This window comes from Diadema setosum, chromosome 10 (assembly GCF_964275005.1).
Source record: "Diadema setosum chromosome 10, eeDiaSeto1, whole genome shotgun sequence".
NCBI lineage: Eukaryota > Metazoa > Echinodermata > Echinoidea > Diadematoida > Diadematidae > Diadema > Diadema setosum.
In genome coordinates, this window is record NC_092694.1 from 14,218,602 (window position 1) to 14,235,117 (window position 16,516).

The 16,516-nt window shown below is 37.5% G+C and overlaps 1 protein-coding gene across 1 annotated transcript; it reads right to left on the reverse strand.

Moving 5' to 3' along the window:
• Nucleotides 1-434: 434 nt before the first annotated feature.
• LOC140233775 (aqualysin-1-like) lies at nucleotides 435-13,011 on the reverse strand. The gene is made up of 9 exons (XM_072313869.1): nucleotides 12,877-13,011; nucleotides 9,681-9,818; nucleotides 7,299-7,413; nucleotides 6,790-6,896; nucleotides 3,677-3,818; nucleotides 3,152-3,342; nucleotides 1,713-1,884; nucleotides 1,109-1,261; nucleotides 435-454 (listed from the first exon to the last, which is right to left on the reverse strand). The coding sequence occupies exons 1-9, from the start codon at nucleotides 13,009-13,011 to the stop codon at nucleotides 435-437; spliced, it is 1,173 nt and encodes a 390-aa protein (XP_072169970.1).
• Between the last annotated feature and the right edge of the window lie 3,505 nt (nucleotides 13,012-16,516).

The window sequence follows — 16,516 nt, forward strand, 5'->3', positions numbered from 1 at the left end:
GGGGCGATCAATAATATTGCTTATTATGCAGCGAGGTATCACTGGAAAGGTTTTATTTGGCTCTATCTGGTGATGGGCGTACTTTGAAAAAAAAAATGGCGTTTAACCCATCTTGTGATCAAACTTTGACTTTTACGTTACACTAACTATACACTATGCAAATTGTACATACGCTGTATGTAACCGTGAATTACAAAATCAACAAAATAGTCGCACTCAGTGGTTAAGCGTGAGGGCTTGAAATAGGTGAAAAGAGTCAACCTTGTTAATATTGAGATTCTCAGAGATTTTGAAAGAGCATTTCTCCTACATTTTGCGAAAACTTGGGACAAAATAACGAACAGGAAAGTATGTTTTTAGATGCTCTTTGAATGAGTGTCCCTCCAATTTCGCAGAGCATCGGTGCTATTATAATTGTTATAAGCACTACATGGTCAAAGAGTGTTGTTGTGTACTGTGTACAGAGCGTGGGGAAAACGATAAGTTAGATAAGAATTTGTCCATGCATTTCTTTTCGAGATAACTGAATATCGAGTAACCTTGTACCGAAAATACAAAAGAAAGAGATAAAGAGATTATTTTTGCTTTTATTTTGCCTGTGATCATAAGAGATCATATTCGGTCAATCTGACTAAACATCGAGATGTGTGAGGTTGACCGTACAGTATTACTCATTATTTATCTTAAAGGGATAGTACAGTATTGGTGGAGATGAGAATTGGGCTTTAAACTTTTTGCGAGATACCAAGAAAATATTTATGATATAATACAGAGCATACCATTTTAAGATGAATTCAAAGTTTATTTGATGAAAATTGGGTTTGGAATGACTGAAGCATCCAAACACAAAGTAAAACAAAGCGATTGTAATAAAGTGTGGGTCCCACACTTTATTAGAATCGCTCTTTTTTGGACATCTCAGCCATTTAAAAACCAATTTTCATCAAATAAACGTTGAATTCCTCATAGAAGTGCATGCTCTGTCATATTTCATAAGAGGTTTCTCATTATCTCACACACAAAAAAAATGTTAGAAACCTGAAATTAGGTCTCAACCAAAACTATACGATCCCTTTCAAACAACTCCGTAGTTTAGAAAAGATCTTACAAAATATGTTCGTCTTTGGGGGGAGGTATAGGAGTTTATTGGGAGTGTTTTTCAGGTCTCCCTTAATCTTATCAGGTGACGCCTCCTTTACCAGTGTAGCACTGACTGCATTGGGCTGTATGTTTCGATTCGCCATCAGGATAGCGGCTGCTCCTGAAATAGAAAATGATAATTTATGAAGGGAGTTATTAAATTCTATAAATAAAATTCATCGGTTTCGGAAGATACGTACTGAGATATAATTATATAACAAATAATTTCATGAAAGGTATACGTAAAAACAGCAACTTGTTATATTCGCCTTGATATATTGTTCGCCTCGCTCTGTCTCGTAACGTACGATGTATGTATTGTATGAATCATATAATGCATGACTGTTACATTAAGAGAGGAGAGGCGAACAGTTTCAAACAGATAAAACTGTATAAGGTGCTGTTTTTATGTATCTCTTCAAAAAAAAGTTATGATCAACTAACGTATGTGTATGACGTAAAAGAACATCCAAGTTTCATTTGGTAAGTGTACTTGCGTGTATGTGTGTGAGTTCTCCCGAGTGTGTGTATAGGTAAACGTTTATAGTACAGTATAATATACATAAACATACCAGCAACATGGGGGCAGGCCATGCTCGTTCCGGTCTTGACGGCCGATCCGCTATCGCTCAAGTGACTCGCGCTAGTGATGGACGTCCCTGGCGCTAGAATATCCACGCACTTGCCGTAGTTAGAGCTGTGGCGCATGGTATCATCTTTCTGTGTATTGCCCACAGTGATAACCTTGTAGAGAAGAGAGAAAGAGAGTGAGTGAGATGGAGAGAGAGAACAAATGTTAATTTGTCAATGACCAACATAATTCTTGGGTCTTTTCTTTTAATAGTAGACCGTAGAAAGGAGCTTTGGTTCCTTACAGCGTGCAATTCTGACCAAAATGGACGAAAGAAATGAACTATAGGTAATGCAATCCATGTTAACAAGCGAGACAGTAATAAGTTACCGCATGGGAATAGCCTTAACTTTAGTGAAGCCCGGGGGCACATGTTGCCTCCCCTGCCAGTTTTTCATCTGCCACGCTTGTAGGGGTTTTTCCCGATTTTAACCAAATTTGATGACTTTTCCTTTTTTGCGAACATTTTGATATATAATTCAGCCATGTACGATATTACTGGTTGCCATGGCAACAATGAATTGACAGTCAGATGTCAGTCAGATATTGCGTGTTTTTCTGTTCCAGTAAAATAGTTGGTGAAATTTCTTGGAGTTTTCTTGGCTGTAATTTGTTGAATTAGCAAAATATGAAGTACTTGTGGTTATGAATGTTTTTCTTATTAGTTCATAAATAATAGATATAACAGAGATAATTGAAAAAAAGCGGCATTTTCAATGAATACCATCTTATTTTGTGTCATACTGACTCTTTCACTATTGTGGCAAAACTTGTGTGAAAGAATCATCTGTTTTGACATCATATCATCAATCTGCAAATTAAATATTTTTTTCATATTATATAAATATGAAATGTGATAACTATACGTGTACTTATCCCAAGCAAAACGTCGCAGGTATGTACTTTCCACTATGCAGTCTAAAGTACAGTGTACGGGATACACCCATACCCCATACTTCGAGTTTCGATGTTTTCCTCCGTCTCTTCAAGATTTTAGATAACACTAGAAATAAGTAAGCAGTAATAAAGATTTTTCTGGGGTTTTTTAATTGTTGCGTTTGATTCAAATAAATGGACTCATTGGATAAGTATAGGTTCAATGTGCCTTTTAACTTGTTCTGCTGTGGAGGAAGGACCAAGGACATTATCGGAATTATCTTGGTCAAAAAAGCCCCCGACGTCACACTGGAGTATACAGAAAAAAACAAAAAATCCGCCCCCATATTTCGTGAGGATCTGAGATGGGCACTCAAGCTGATGACAAAAGAGAAAGAGGGAGAGAAGACGTTTCTGATGAGCACTAACCATGATGGGAAGTACTGTTCTGTAATACAACAAAAGGAGAATAACTGTTTATGAATATCATGTCACACTGCATACCTCATCAATGTTTCCCGGCACCAGATTGCAGGCATCGTAACCATTGTTGCCAGAGGATGTGACGACCACTACTCCCATTTGGATTGACCCCTTCACTGCTTGAGTCAGACTAACAGAGTTAATACTCAACGATATGGCCGCTACCACGCTCTTCACTCTAGCCCGCTTCTGTCTGGCTACATAATCCACCCCTGTACGATGAGATTTGAACGAGAACAAGTTTGAGGAAATTTGGGTTACAGTGCAGATTAATGATCATATATGCCGAGAGCCATAAAGTCTAAAGCAGTTACGCACACGTGACTTTTCATCTAATGATTTTTTTTTTCATTTTGCGCAAAAACATAGCAATTTTTATTTCATTATTTTTCTCGTTGAGTGTTATAGTTGAAATGTTATAATTCTTGCTTTACCAACAGATAAGATTCTTAAAACAAAAACGTTCCAGCGTACTAGAGTCGTAGCATAGTACTAAATTAGTAGTTGGTAGTTGTGGAATATGTCTATTTGGCATTGATTTCTAACCTGAAACTACGGCAGAGGTAGGGCAGCTTCCACGGCAATCACAAACTTTAACCGCGTATACATTTGCCTTTTTAGCGACACCATACTTGGTACCAGCCGCCGTTCCTGCACAGTGGGTTCCGTGCCCATTACAGTCTGAATTCTGTGATTAACAACAACAACAAAGAAGAAGAACAAAACAAGAAATTAAAAACCGGTTTTGTTATAACTTCAGGTCTTTGGGAGAAATTACCATTATTGTCTTTCAAAAATTGGATAGGCCCTACTTTGAATCTTTATCGTGTATTCTATATTGCAGAAAGATGAAATTGACTTGGACCTATGAGGGGGAAAGTGGGGTATATAATTCCCTTGTCTAAAACCATGCTTACCTCCCAGGTAAAACGGACCGACCCCATTCTTGTCATGTGTACCTGAAAAACATACTTGCGCAATACATCTACGAAAGGAAAGGGTGTGAGCAAAATGGTCATCCATAATTTCATCAAATGCTAACCGAAGTGAGGGATGCCTGATCATATCATGATTATATTTCATGGTCTCTACGGTTTCACGGTTATTTTTGTGAATGAATTGTCTTTCCCATTTTGACATTTTTTGTGATTTTGTTATGAAACACAAATGTGTTATTTGGAGAAACACGGACTCTCGTCTCGGGGTCAAGACTGACCCATGGATCCATTTTGCCCCTCTGGATGTAGCAATACTTCTCCTGTTTGCATTTATACTCTGGTGTGCATCTTTCAGCATAAAATTATGCCAACGATATCACACAGTGTATTCCTATCAAAATACGTAATGTATTATAAAGACAGTTAAGATTGTTATTTTCTTATTGTTTTATTATTGATTTGAAAGGTACAAACATCCTCGTTAATGTTATTCCGATTTGTGTGCCCCCATTTTTTTCTTTCAAAATACGGGTCTTTCACCGTCTCCCCCCCCCCCCCCAAAAAAAAAGGAAAAGAAAAGAAAATAATGCCAACACTGGTATGTATAGGTTTTCCCCTGCCAATTTCGCACTTTTGTCAGTCCATTTGATAAAAGGTTCATTCAATTTAGCGAAAATCCTTTTCACTGCATATTCTGTCATTCAAAATTGCAACTTGTTCGTTCAATTTAGCATTTCGATCAATGAAACTCGCACATGTGCCTTTCGAATTCGTAAAATGAGCATTCAAATTGGCTCATGCCCTTCAGTCATTCAAATTCGCAAGCACTGGCGGAAAATGGTATTTCAGTCATTCAATTTCGCGTATGGGCAGTCAAATTCAAAACATGTTTATTCAAATTGGCGTAATGTTATTTCTATTTTGAAAAGATGAGAACCGTGATTTATACGTATTTAAATGTTAATTGTTGTTTCATTCACACACTGCTAAGTATATTAAAGGTATCTTCAACCCCAAATAACTCAATTTTGTTGTTCTGTAAAGCCCCTCTTCTTTCAGACATGACTGTTATCAGAACTATGGTATACATTTACCAGTACCATAGATTCACTTCACTTTCTTATGTCCAGTTATGGCAGCACGAGTAGATACAGGCGTATCTCTCAAAGAATCAAAGAAGCATTTGAGGGTAATAACCTTGACAAATTTATGGCTGGAGCTGATCCAAGAACATTATTCCTAATGATGATTAACGCAATATAGCACCCACCAAATGAAAATAATGAAACATGCAGATGACAGAAATAATCACGATGTAAATTGAAACCTCCTTCTCCCAAAATGTCAAAACAAACTTAAGATTTAATGTATCTGTGAATGAAATAATGCTATCGAACATTATAAACACATACACATAATTTGTAAGTACTGTCGCAAAGATTATATCAGAATAAAGAATGAATACGAAAATATGAAATGTTATGATGCTTGCAAGCAAAATACCTATGATGAATGAAAATGAAAAAAAGGAATAAAAGCTTAAACGTGTCTGCTAAATTGACTGCAGTAAATGCGAAATTGGATGCCCAAGAATGAATTCGAATGAACGAGCGCAGCGTATACGCGATCACGTGACTATATCATGCTAAATTGAATGAACGATTTGCGAAATGGTGCTTGTATTATGAATTTGAACTGAAAAAGTGCTGATTCAAATGATGTTAAAGATAATATAAAGTTTTGGTACCTCAAAAGTTTCCCTGAATTTCCTTGTCTTAGTTTGTGTTTCAGGTTAAAGTAGTGTCATGATCCTGAATGCTACAATGCGAAGCCCCATTTAGCTATGCGTATGGGGCTGCTGGTCGCAGTTACGAGTAGCTATGCGTATGGGGCTTCTGTTCGCATTTACGTATACAGAACTACCCCGCCGTACGGCGGTGAGTCAAACTAACGGCTCTGGTACGAAAACATTATTGCATGATTACTAAGACATGAGAGAACTTTGGGGCGAGTAAGTCTCACAGTGTTAGTTATATGAAAGGTACTTTAATCTAAAACACAAACTAAGACAAGGAAATTCAGGGAAACTTTTGAGGTACCAAAACTTTATATTATCTTTAAAGGTAATTCGAATGCTCCAAAATGAATTTGAATGAAAAGATCATAAAATTGAAATATAGATGCCATTTAGGCTAAATTGTGCTAAATTGAATGAAGCAATTAGGAATTGGACTGAAAAAAGTGCGAAATTGGCCGGGAAAACCTATACTATAACAACTTATTTTGGCAAAACAAAAATCATCTATAAGCCATATAAACTCCAGTAAAAATACAAACCAAAAATACCACCTTTTGTTAGAAAACCAATTAAGAAAATAACTAAGGTCCTTTTCAGCTTAAACCAAATCAGACTCAAGATAATGAAAAAAAAAAAAACTTTCTTTTTCTCACTGTTCCTTATGAATCACTAACACTTGAAAACAAAATAAAAAAAAATGCCGCACAAAGATCAGAAATGGTCACTGTGGTTTCTGAGTTGATAGATGGACAAATCCAAACGTCACAGTTCGCTGTAGTGATTTAGATTTACAGTTACAGTCGGTTGCAATTTGAGACGAATGTTACATCTAAAATCTACAGTTTATATCTAGTATCTACTCCTCCCCCTTTATGAGCTGTGCAAATGCCCTTTTTGAACACTGCGAACTGCATGAGACTAACGTCGGTGTCTACGTAGTTCGCTGCCCACACGGCGCGTCCGCCGAAGTCATTGTGGGTGACGCGTATACCGGTGTCTATGATGTAGATTTTGCCGCCAGCTCCAGAATCTGCAAAAAGACGATGAGATATAATTAGATAGATAGACGCATATATGAACAGACAGAGAGATACATAGAAATATAGATAGACTGACAGATAGATGATAGAAAGACAAAAAAAAAAAACATAGATAATGTAGATAAATATAGGGAGAGAGTGAGAGATTTTATGCTGTCAATATTGCGCTATACACACATCATGGCTTATTATCCTTGTGCCTCAAGCTCATCGGAATTGCATACCCAACATTGTTTACACAGTCTGAAAAAAAAAATGTTTTTTTCATTGAAGGATATTCTGCCAATGTTAGAATGTTACACATTGACCGCTGCATTATCTATTACTTTTTTATCACTATCAATAGACGTTGTAAAATCACTGCATGTATGTTTCCTCACGCGAGAATTGGCCGTTGCCGTCTAGGGGGAGGTTGCGCTGGTTGATGCGATCGGTGCCCCAGCTTTCGACCTCGACGTACCCCAGTTTATCCTCCTCGACGTAACTCACTCCTGGCAGAAAGCGGACCTACATTGAACAGCGATGGGGAGGCCTTGTTTACAAGTATCTAAAACCAGAATGGCGGTACAGACAACGACTCTGCTATTTTGCTAAAAGTGAGGCTATCATATCACAACTTCTAGACCCAGTGGCTTTACATGTAGCTTTTAGTTAACCTCCACTGAATCTTGCGGACTATAGCTTAAGGCCAGTGGTGTATCTAGGGGGGGGGGGGGGGGGGCAAGGGGGGCAAGGGGGGCAAGGGGGGCAAGGGGGCATGTGCCCCGTGCGCCACTCCTTGGGGGAGCCTAAAACGAAAAAAAAAAAGAACAGAAAAAAGAAGAAGAAGAAGAAGAAGAAAAACAAAACAAAACAAAACAAGAAAGAAACCTCGCCCGGACGGGGGGATGGAAGAATGGAGAAGGGAGAAAATGAAAATGTTTATTGTGTTCACACAAGAATTCCATGTTATACAAGATGGAATGCAAACATTTTCGGCTCGCTCGCTGCGCTCGCCCGCCAAAATGTATGTATATAAAAAAGAAGATAGGAACAAAACGTGATGATGACGCGACAAAATGACAATGTCTTTTGTGTTCACACAAGTCATTTTATATTTATCAGGCAAAATGTTACACGGAACAGCAGCTGCAATTTCTTTCTTTCGTTCTGAAGAGATCGCCGATTGGATCAAAAGAGGGCGCCAACGGTTTCGAACGTACGGGTGGGGGGGGGGCGCAAAATAAAACCCAAATCAAACAAGATAAGAAGAAATCGTAATGATGACGCGGAAATATACAAATTTCGGCTCACTCGCTCGTACTAATTTAGAGTATTTTTTTCAAATCCTAAGTTTGTTGGTATAAATCGTTATCTACAAGCCCGTCACTATATCTTGATTACAATTGTAAGATTTAATAAGCAAAAAATGACAAGAATTCCATGTTTTTCAAGCTGAAATGCAAAAAAAAAAAAAAATGAAATCACGCTCAAAAGACCCCTCAAAGTGCTTGAAAAAGTACATCATGTGGACTTTTTTTAAAGTCCCTACCGGGATGGGGTTGGGATTAAACACTTTTTCAGAAATTAGGGGCGCAATTTTCGCGCTTGCCCCGGGCGCCTTTTTCCCCAGATACGCCACTTCTTAAGGCCCCTATTCCATACAACGGAGACCGTTAACTGCATGAGAGACCAATAAGGGACAATGTAAAAATCCCTCTCCGAGACGAGATAAAAGCGATCTCTGTGAAGAATTGCTCCAAAAACCCTTTAAGGATCACTAGGCCTACAAATTCGAAAAGTAGTTTCTAGCAAGTTTCTCAGAGATCCTTGTTTGACCTTAAAGATTACCGAACGTTTACAAACATTTTCTACAGAACAATCAATTGATCTCTTGAGAAATTGATCGAGACTTCTGACAAAACCTCACCATAATAATCATTTTTATAGTTAGGTTACTTAACGTTAAATATGGAGAATAAACTGCATTATTATTGAACATTAAGCTCAGGTGAACTGGGAGTAAGAACCTGTTGATTGCTTTAAACCAAGTGACGAGCATAATAGAAAACTTGACCACATATCAATCAGCTACGATGAAAAAAAAAATCTTGTTTGCAAGTGGCACATTGATCAGTCTGTTTTACATACAAATGCAAATTTAATTTTCTGCCTGAAAATATGATACGGTGTTTTATTTACCAACAGTTTATCATACACTGAGTTAACTTTTAACAAAGTGGAAGTTTCCCTGATATACGGATTTTATGAATGCTGAAAGCGATATTGTAACACTCTGTGAAGCATTCTGCAGGAGACAGGTGAAGTGTTGCTAAGGTGTTTCGTCCAGAAAAAGAAAAGAAAAGAGAGGAATCAGATGCGAGTTTTGTCACCCCTCTGAATAATGTCTTTCTTTCAAAAGAGAGGAATGTTCATAAAATTGAAACAATTCCGTTAACTCAGCTGGGGACTAATCTCTAAGACCATTAAATACTTAAAATTTATGATGATTAATTTTCATAAATTGAATATCATCATGATTTCACAACACATTCTACTTCTTATGGAATAATGCCTACAAAGAAAGATTAGCGCAGACATCTAAGTAGCCTTCAGTGAGCAGCCCTCTCTTCCCAATTCAAACATACATAACACACACATCAAACCTTGTATCCCTCCCTCACTCGACTTATTAGTAGGAATATTTTTGTCATGATGGGAGTTGAAAGGAGCTGGCGTGTAAAGGATGGGATGAGGGGGTGGGGGAGAGATGTAAGGTTAGGATATACAATCACCACTTTGACAGTCTTAGGATCCAAGTCGACGATGACAGCCTTCAGTGCCGTTTGCAGAGTTCTGACAAGCGTCGTCTTCTTGATCAGGGCTGGGTCAGTGGAAAAACGGCGGGCAAATGCACTTACGTCCACATCGTTCTTCAAGCAACAAGCACAATTTTCAAGAAAAAGTACATCTTGATTATTATCCGTACATCTTCTTGAAAATAAATATTAAAAAAAATATGGCAAAGAGTGCCTAAAATGCACAATATAGGCCTTTTGTATGTTATCAAAACGGTAAAGAAAATAGCGAAAAATTACTCCATAGTTTTACGTAAAACTTGCCCCACGTTCTCTTCCCCCCGAATTGGAGTAAAATTCCGCATCATGCTGGTTACATGAATAAATCAATCAGCCACGTCAATAATGAAGTTGTCTTTTAAATCAGACCTTCAAAAAGAGAGTGTTCATCAAATCAAAAATTATATCAAATCAGTGCTCATATCAACCAAATATTCAAACTAAACAAAGTAAATGCTCACTTCATTTTCTTTTGTTTACATGAAAGCATTAAAAATAGCAAAGTTGGATTTTTCACATCTTACTCCTGCAATAACCTGGTAATAAATTATGTTGAGGGGAAAATGATTAGGGTTGCTTTCAAACTGGACTGGACTTTAAAAATTTAACTAATGAGAAAAAAGCGAATAATTTGTACAACTATGCACTCCTCTGATACGTGTGTATTCAACGAACGTGGATTTCTTTATTTCATTTTTACATTTCGTATTACTTCATGAAATTTTACGTACGGTACCCTTTTACATAAAAATGTTCGCGTGTTTACTCGGCGCAAATCCAAAATCTAACAAAAAATTCATTATTTTCTTTTTCAAACGCCGTCTGTCAAACTGAGAAGGATTGATAATGCAGGTGATTCTCATGCTATAATAGCAATATTTTCGATCTGCTACGCTGCCATATATACAAACACATATGAACGTGGTTTCAACAAGAAACACGAATATATTATGTGCGCATATATCAAGTCAGTATTTATATGAATTATTACAGTAAAAAGTTACGTCTGCATATATCTGGCACAAGCATAAGATCTGACTCACCTGAAAAGAATGAATATTGAACTGCTTCACCGTTCGGAACTCGAGATAGGGATTTTGTATATTTCGTCGAGGCGGCCATATTGGAAATCAAAATGGCGGCCATTCGATGACACATCAAATTAATCTGTCATCAAATTCAATATCAGGTCATTCCGAACTGAAGATAGGCATCTTTAAATTTGTTTTGTGATGGCGGCCGACTCTGAGGTCAGATCTCTTGGATCCGGCAATTTTTTAAATCAGCGCCCCGAAACACCCTTACATGCAAAATTTCATACTTTCCGCCGGATGTTAGCATCTCGACCAATATTTGCTACATATCTGCGCCACTATAGCCTTCATCAACGTTTATGAACATATAAGCAGAAAGACGACTACTTTTACCATCATAATATAGACTTTTGAAATGATTCAGATGTTAAGCATGAGATTATAAAGAACTCAATAGAATACTATCAAGGTTAATGGCTATGATGAAACCTGAAATCACAACAATCCAAATTCACTATTTGGCAGCATGATCTTCTTTAATACACCCTAACCAACAGCTAACATGGCACACCAACATCGAGTGTATCTCATGACAAAAACAAATGAAAAATGGGGGACAACATACATTTGATATTAATTTATTCTTTTAATAACTTCAATAAAGTACATTAGCGGGGTTTCTTCTTCAATCTCAACCCTCATTTCTCACATACAAGATGTCTGAATCTATCTAAGCGCCACATCCATTTGCATGCTGTGCAAAGAAACAACAAAAACAACGAATCAACTAAGTCAGTACTGGTATTAAAGGATTACCTTCAGAACAACGATGTTACGATTGCTGAGTTTGTTGGGGTCCTGCAGCGGTGGCGCCGGCTTTTGTTAGTTAAACAAACTAAATGTTCACTACATTTTCCTAAATTTACATGAAAGCATAAAAAATAGCAAATTTGACTTTTTTCGTATCATACTCCTGCATCAACGTAGAAATAAATTATTTTGAGGGAAAATGATAAAGGTTGCTTTCAATCGAGAACTGGACTTTAGAAATGTAACTAATGAGAGAAAAGCAAATTTATACAATTCTGCACTCTTCTGATACGTGTGTATTCAATGAACACGAATTCCTTTACTTTATTTTTACTTTTCTTAATACTTTATGTTACTTTACATACGATACCCTTTTACATAAAAATGTTCGCGTCTTTAATCAGCGCTAATCCAAAATCTAACACAAAATTCATTATTCTCTTTTTCAAACGCCTTCTGTCAAACTGAAAATGATCGATAATCGGGTGATTCTCATGCTAGCAATGGTTTCGATCTGCTACACTGCTATATATACATGGACATAGGAATGTGGTTTCAAAAACAAAAACAAAAATATATGCGCATATATCAAGTCAGTATTTACATAAATTATTACAGTAAAAAGTTACGTCTGCATATATCTGGTACAAACATAAAATCTGACTCACCTAAAAAGAATGAATATTGAACTGCATTCATTGCAAAATGTAAGTGATGTGAAAGTGATTTTCCTCATCTCTTTTCCTATAAGACTCATGCTAATTATGAATTGGATTGTTTTTTTTTTTTTTTTAGCCTTCATTAACTTTTTTGGAACAGATAGGCAGAAAGACGACTGCTTATACCATCATAATACAGACTTTTGAAATGATTCAGATGTTAAGCATCGGATTATAAAGGAACTCGATAGAATACTATCAAGATTAATGACTATAATAAAACTTGAAATCACAACAATGCAAACATACTCTTTGGAAGCATGAACTCCTTTCATACACCCTAGCCAACAGCTTACGTGGCACACTTATATCAATTGTACTTCATGACAAAAACAAAGAAAAAATGAACAATGAGAAACAACATTTTTAGTACATGTTACTTGTCTTTTAACAAAAAAACTTTAATAATGTACATTTGCGTTGGCTCTTCTTCTTCGCCATCGTTTCTCACATACAAGTTGTCTGAATCTATCTAAGAGCCACATCCATTCGCGTGATGTACAAAGAAACAACAACAACAACAACAAAAACAACGTACCAACTAAGTTAGTACTAGTATTAAAGGATTACCTCCAGAACAACGATGTGACGATTTATGAATTTGTCGGGGTTCCGCAGCAGTGGGACCAGCTCCTGCCAAAAGTGGGTGTTGGCTGTGCCGACGAGAGCGAAGAGAACGAATATAATGTTCATGTTCATATTCATCGTTTATAGATGAGTCAGACGAGTGGGAAACGGTGCAGCGGCGTATGGCACATTCACGAGATCGCTGAGTGCTTAGACCGACGCACCTACTGTCAGTGTCATATATGCGCACATAGCGCGCGATTACAGTGAAGTGATTGGATGGAATAAATGTCACGTGCAAACGTGGGCATGGACTTGTATGTAAATTAGTCTGCAGTCTGATAGATTAGACGGTAACGGAAGTATCAGTTTGTAGGACCTATGGCAAAACCTTGTTTTAACGTCCGTCCATATGCAGTGATTCTTTTTCTTACGGTTTTATCCTATTTCAAAGGTGCTGAATGCGAATCTTGATGATGTAGATCTTGTATCCGTGCCATTTGATATATCTAACATGGTAGCAAAAAATGGCAGCCAATATCAAATTGAATGAAAAATAAACAAACCATGGTTTTGTCTTATTTCCAAGATGCTGAATTTGAATCTTATGGATGATGTAATTCTAGTACCATTGAAGATTTTGAAACATTAAAAAAACATCTCAAATAAATTTGTGTTTGATAACTTTGACTGATCGATTGATTATTCGAATCCGAATATACTACAGCCCATTCAGGAAAAGATCAGGAAAATTCAGGAAAAATTCACATCTGTCACTGTGAAATAGCGATATAGATTAACGATGACTGTAGAAGACCACAATGGATTCTATTCTGGGAACATTGGAACATTACAGTGTGTTTTTTGGTGACAAGAAGTATGTGTTCTGAGTGGCCCTGGACACCCGCTGATACATTCTTGGACGCCCCAGTCCCATGCACACTTTCAAGGTGTAAGTTTGTCTTCATACCGTGATATGACATTTTGTTTGAAATAGCTCAGAAGTTCATCTTTCATTTGACTCGAGCTGCAGGAAAACACATTGTTGTGTGGTCTTGCTCTTGTTTGGAAAACCCGTTGCCCTCTACACAAATATCGAAATCTAGCAATCTTCCACTATCCTAGTAGATGAAACAAACTATATGCTAGAAGGCATATTGGTTCCGCGTATGTGAACATTAGAGCATCATAGTATGCTCTGAGATGACCGGAAGTATGTGTCTCGAGTGGCCCTGCTCAACGATTGACAAAGATCCTTGAACGCCGTTAGTTCCATCTAAACTTTCATGACATTTTGTTCGTGTGTTCGTCATTTCTACCAAAATGACGCCGACTGCAAGGGAGAAGGCGCCATTAACCATTAACGAGGCTTCGATCGACTTGGTGGCTACAAAGCTGAGCACGAACAAAACATTCCTTACGTCCATTCAGGACGTAGGGCCTAGTGACAGAAGCTGTCAGGAGTGAACTTGCCTCATTATACGAGACAATCGAACGACAGGAAAGCCGCAGCAGTGCCTGTGCCCTTTCCTCCCACGTTATGCAATGATTTCTATGGTTGTACATTAACACTTCCTTCTATAATGACTTCGTACACTTGTTCTTGCTGCTCAAAAAATCTGAGCAAAAACCAGAAAGCATTATGTTGTACTAATTGTAACCAGTGCATTCATATCTCTTGCGGACATGTTGCTCGTAAAAAATATGATGATGTTAAAGTACTATTTGAAAACTGGCAATGCCCAGAATGTTCTTTACAGTACTTACCTTTTTTGGGTGATATGAATACGAAAAATAATTGATCAAAGAATATTTCAGAGTTTTGTGCCACTACACAAATGAGACAAATCATCGAAGAGCCAACCAGAGTAACACCTCGTAGTAAGTCTCTGATAGACTTAATACTTACTTTGCACTCAATGAAAATCGTTACGTCAGGCGTACAGTGTATTGGCTTCAGTAATCACTCTTTCTTTGTTTTTTTCAGTTATTCAATGTAAAAGCCTTCCTTTTTCACCAAAGATCAGCAAAATTAGATCGTTTCGTTTCTTTGATGAAGAGGTATTTAAGAAAGACTAAAATTACCTGGACTGGAGTTCCTTTTACTCAGGAGAAAAATCCTTTCAAGAATTATGGGATACGTTTAAATGCTTAGCTCATTGAGCAATAAACACGCTCTGATTAGTTCAGTTAGAAGAAAACAAAGAGGAGTCCCGTGGATAACAGAAAAATATACAAAGCTGGCCCGTGAACGTGATTTTTACAGAAAAAAAAAGTTCAGAAAAACTGATTTCGAATCTGACTGGCAGAAATGTAAGTTTTATCGAAATAGAGCTAATAATTTGAATAAACGTTTAAAACGGGGTTATAATAAAGAAGCATTTTCATTGTGTTGCAATGATGTTCATAGAAATTGGAAGATTTTGCGGAATCTCTTCCCAAATAAAAGAAATGAAACAGAACCCAAGCTCCTCGTGAATGAAGAAGTAGTTAATGAAGAGAGTACGGTAGTGAATATTCTCAATGAAGCTTTTAATAACGTGTGTGAAAGATTTAAAAGTAACACCACCTTCCCAGATACAAGTGTCAACACTATGGAAACTTTGGCTCAAGTAAGCACAGAGTTCCAATTCAAAGAAATATCTGTTGAATTTGTAAAAAATAAAATGCTTAACATTAAATGCAAAAAAAGCTATGGGTATTGATGGCCTACACCCAAAACTGTTTGTACGCGCCGAGGTCCTATGTGTGATCTTGTGTACATGTTGTCCACCATTAAATACACATCATCGATTCATCCTTCCTTTCAGCTGTTCCTTTCACTCTCGACGTTGTATCATATTCACACAGTCACAGACGGTATAGGGGGGTATTCGCCGTACTTAACAGCCACACGCCTACAGGCACTTTACACGCTCCCATATACTGACATCGATGTTTGTTCCGTGCTATGTACCAGCATCCTAAACCTCCAATAGCTAGCTGTACTGCGCACCAACACACTGATCATCGTGCACCACACCGTTGATTGTCGTACTCACATGCGACACACGCAGTGATACTCATAGTAATCACAGATTTGGATCTCATCTGGCGGTCAAATGAACAGTTCCCTTCCTTTTATTTTTGATCCAAACCAAAGTGGCAAATATCACACAATATGAGCAATGGAAAAAACAACGTGGGCAATGAGAGGTTAAAGGAAACTTGTAGGTTTCCACCCCTACCTCTGGTTCTCTACCTTCTGCTCTTCATGACTCTTTTCCTGCCTATCTCTGTAACAGCAAGTCTTCACTTCACTACTCAAGCTCTTTTCTTACCCTGGCACCTCGCCTCTCCTGTCTCTCCCTAGCAACCAACATGTGTCTTTTCCTATGTTCAACACTAGATGGCGCAAATGAAACAAATGAATGGAACGGCTCCTACATACCGGCCCCTTAATTTTCAAAAGAGGGTAACCCCTTTTAAAATTACCAAAACCTACCACCATCATTAATCACATTAATGTTTGTTCTTGCCACCCAACACTTGAACAGTCTATTGACCACAATAAACAACGCTAACTCAAAAATATGCTACATACTATCAAACTACAACAACCCCTTACACATACAACCTTGTGCGACACATGTACAAAACATGT

Excerpts from the sequence above, each read along its gene's own strand:
- LOC140233775 (XM_072313869.1), bottom strand. The coding sequence starts at position 13,011 with ATGAATATGAACATGAACATTATATTCGTTCTCTTCGCTCTCGTCGGC. Across the intron at positions 9,819-12,876 it reads GTCACATCGTTGTTCTGGAG|AACGATGTGGACGTAAGTGC; the intron begins GTAATCCTTTAA and ends TGTTGCTTGAAG. Across the intron at positions 1,262-1,712 it reads GGCCTGCCCCCATGTTGCTG|GAGCAGCCGCTATCCTGATG; the intron begins GTATGTTTATGT and ends TTTCTATTTCAG.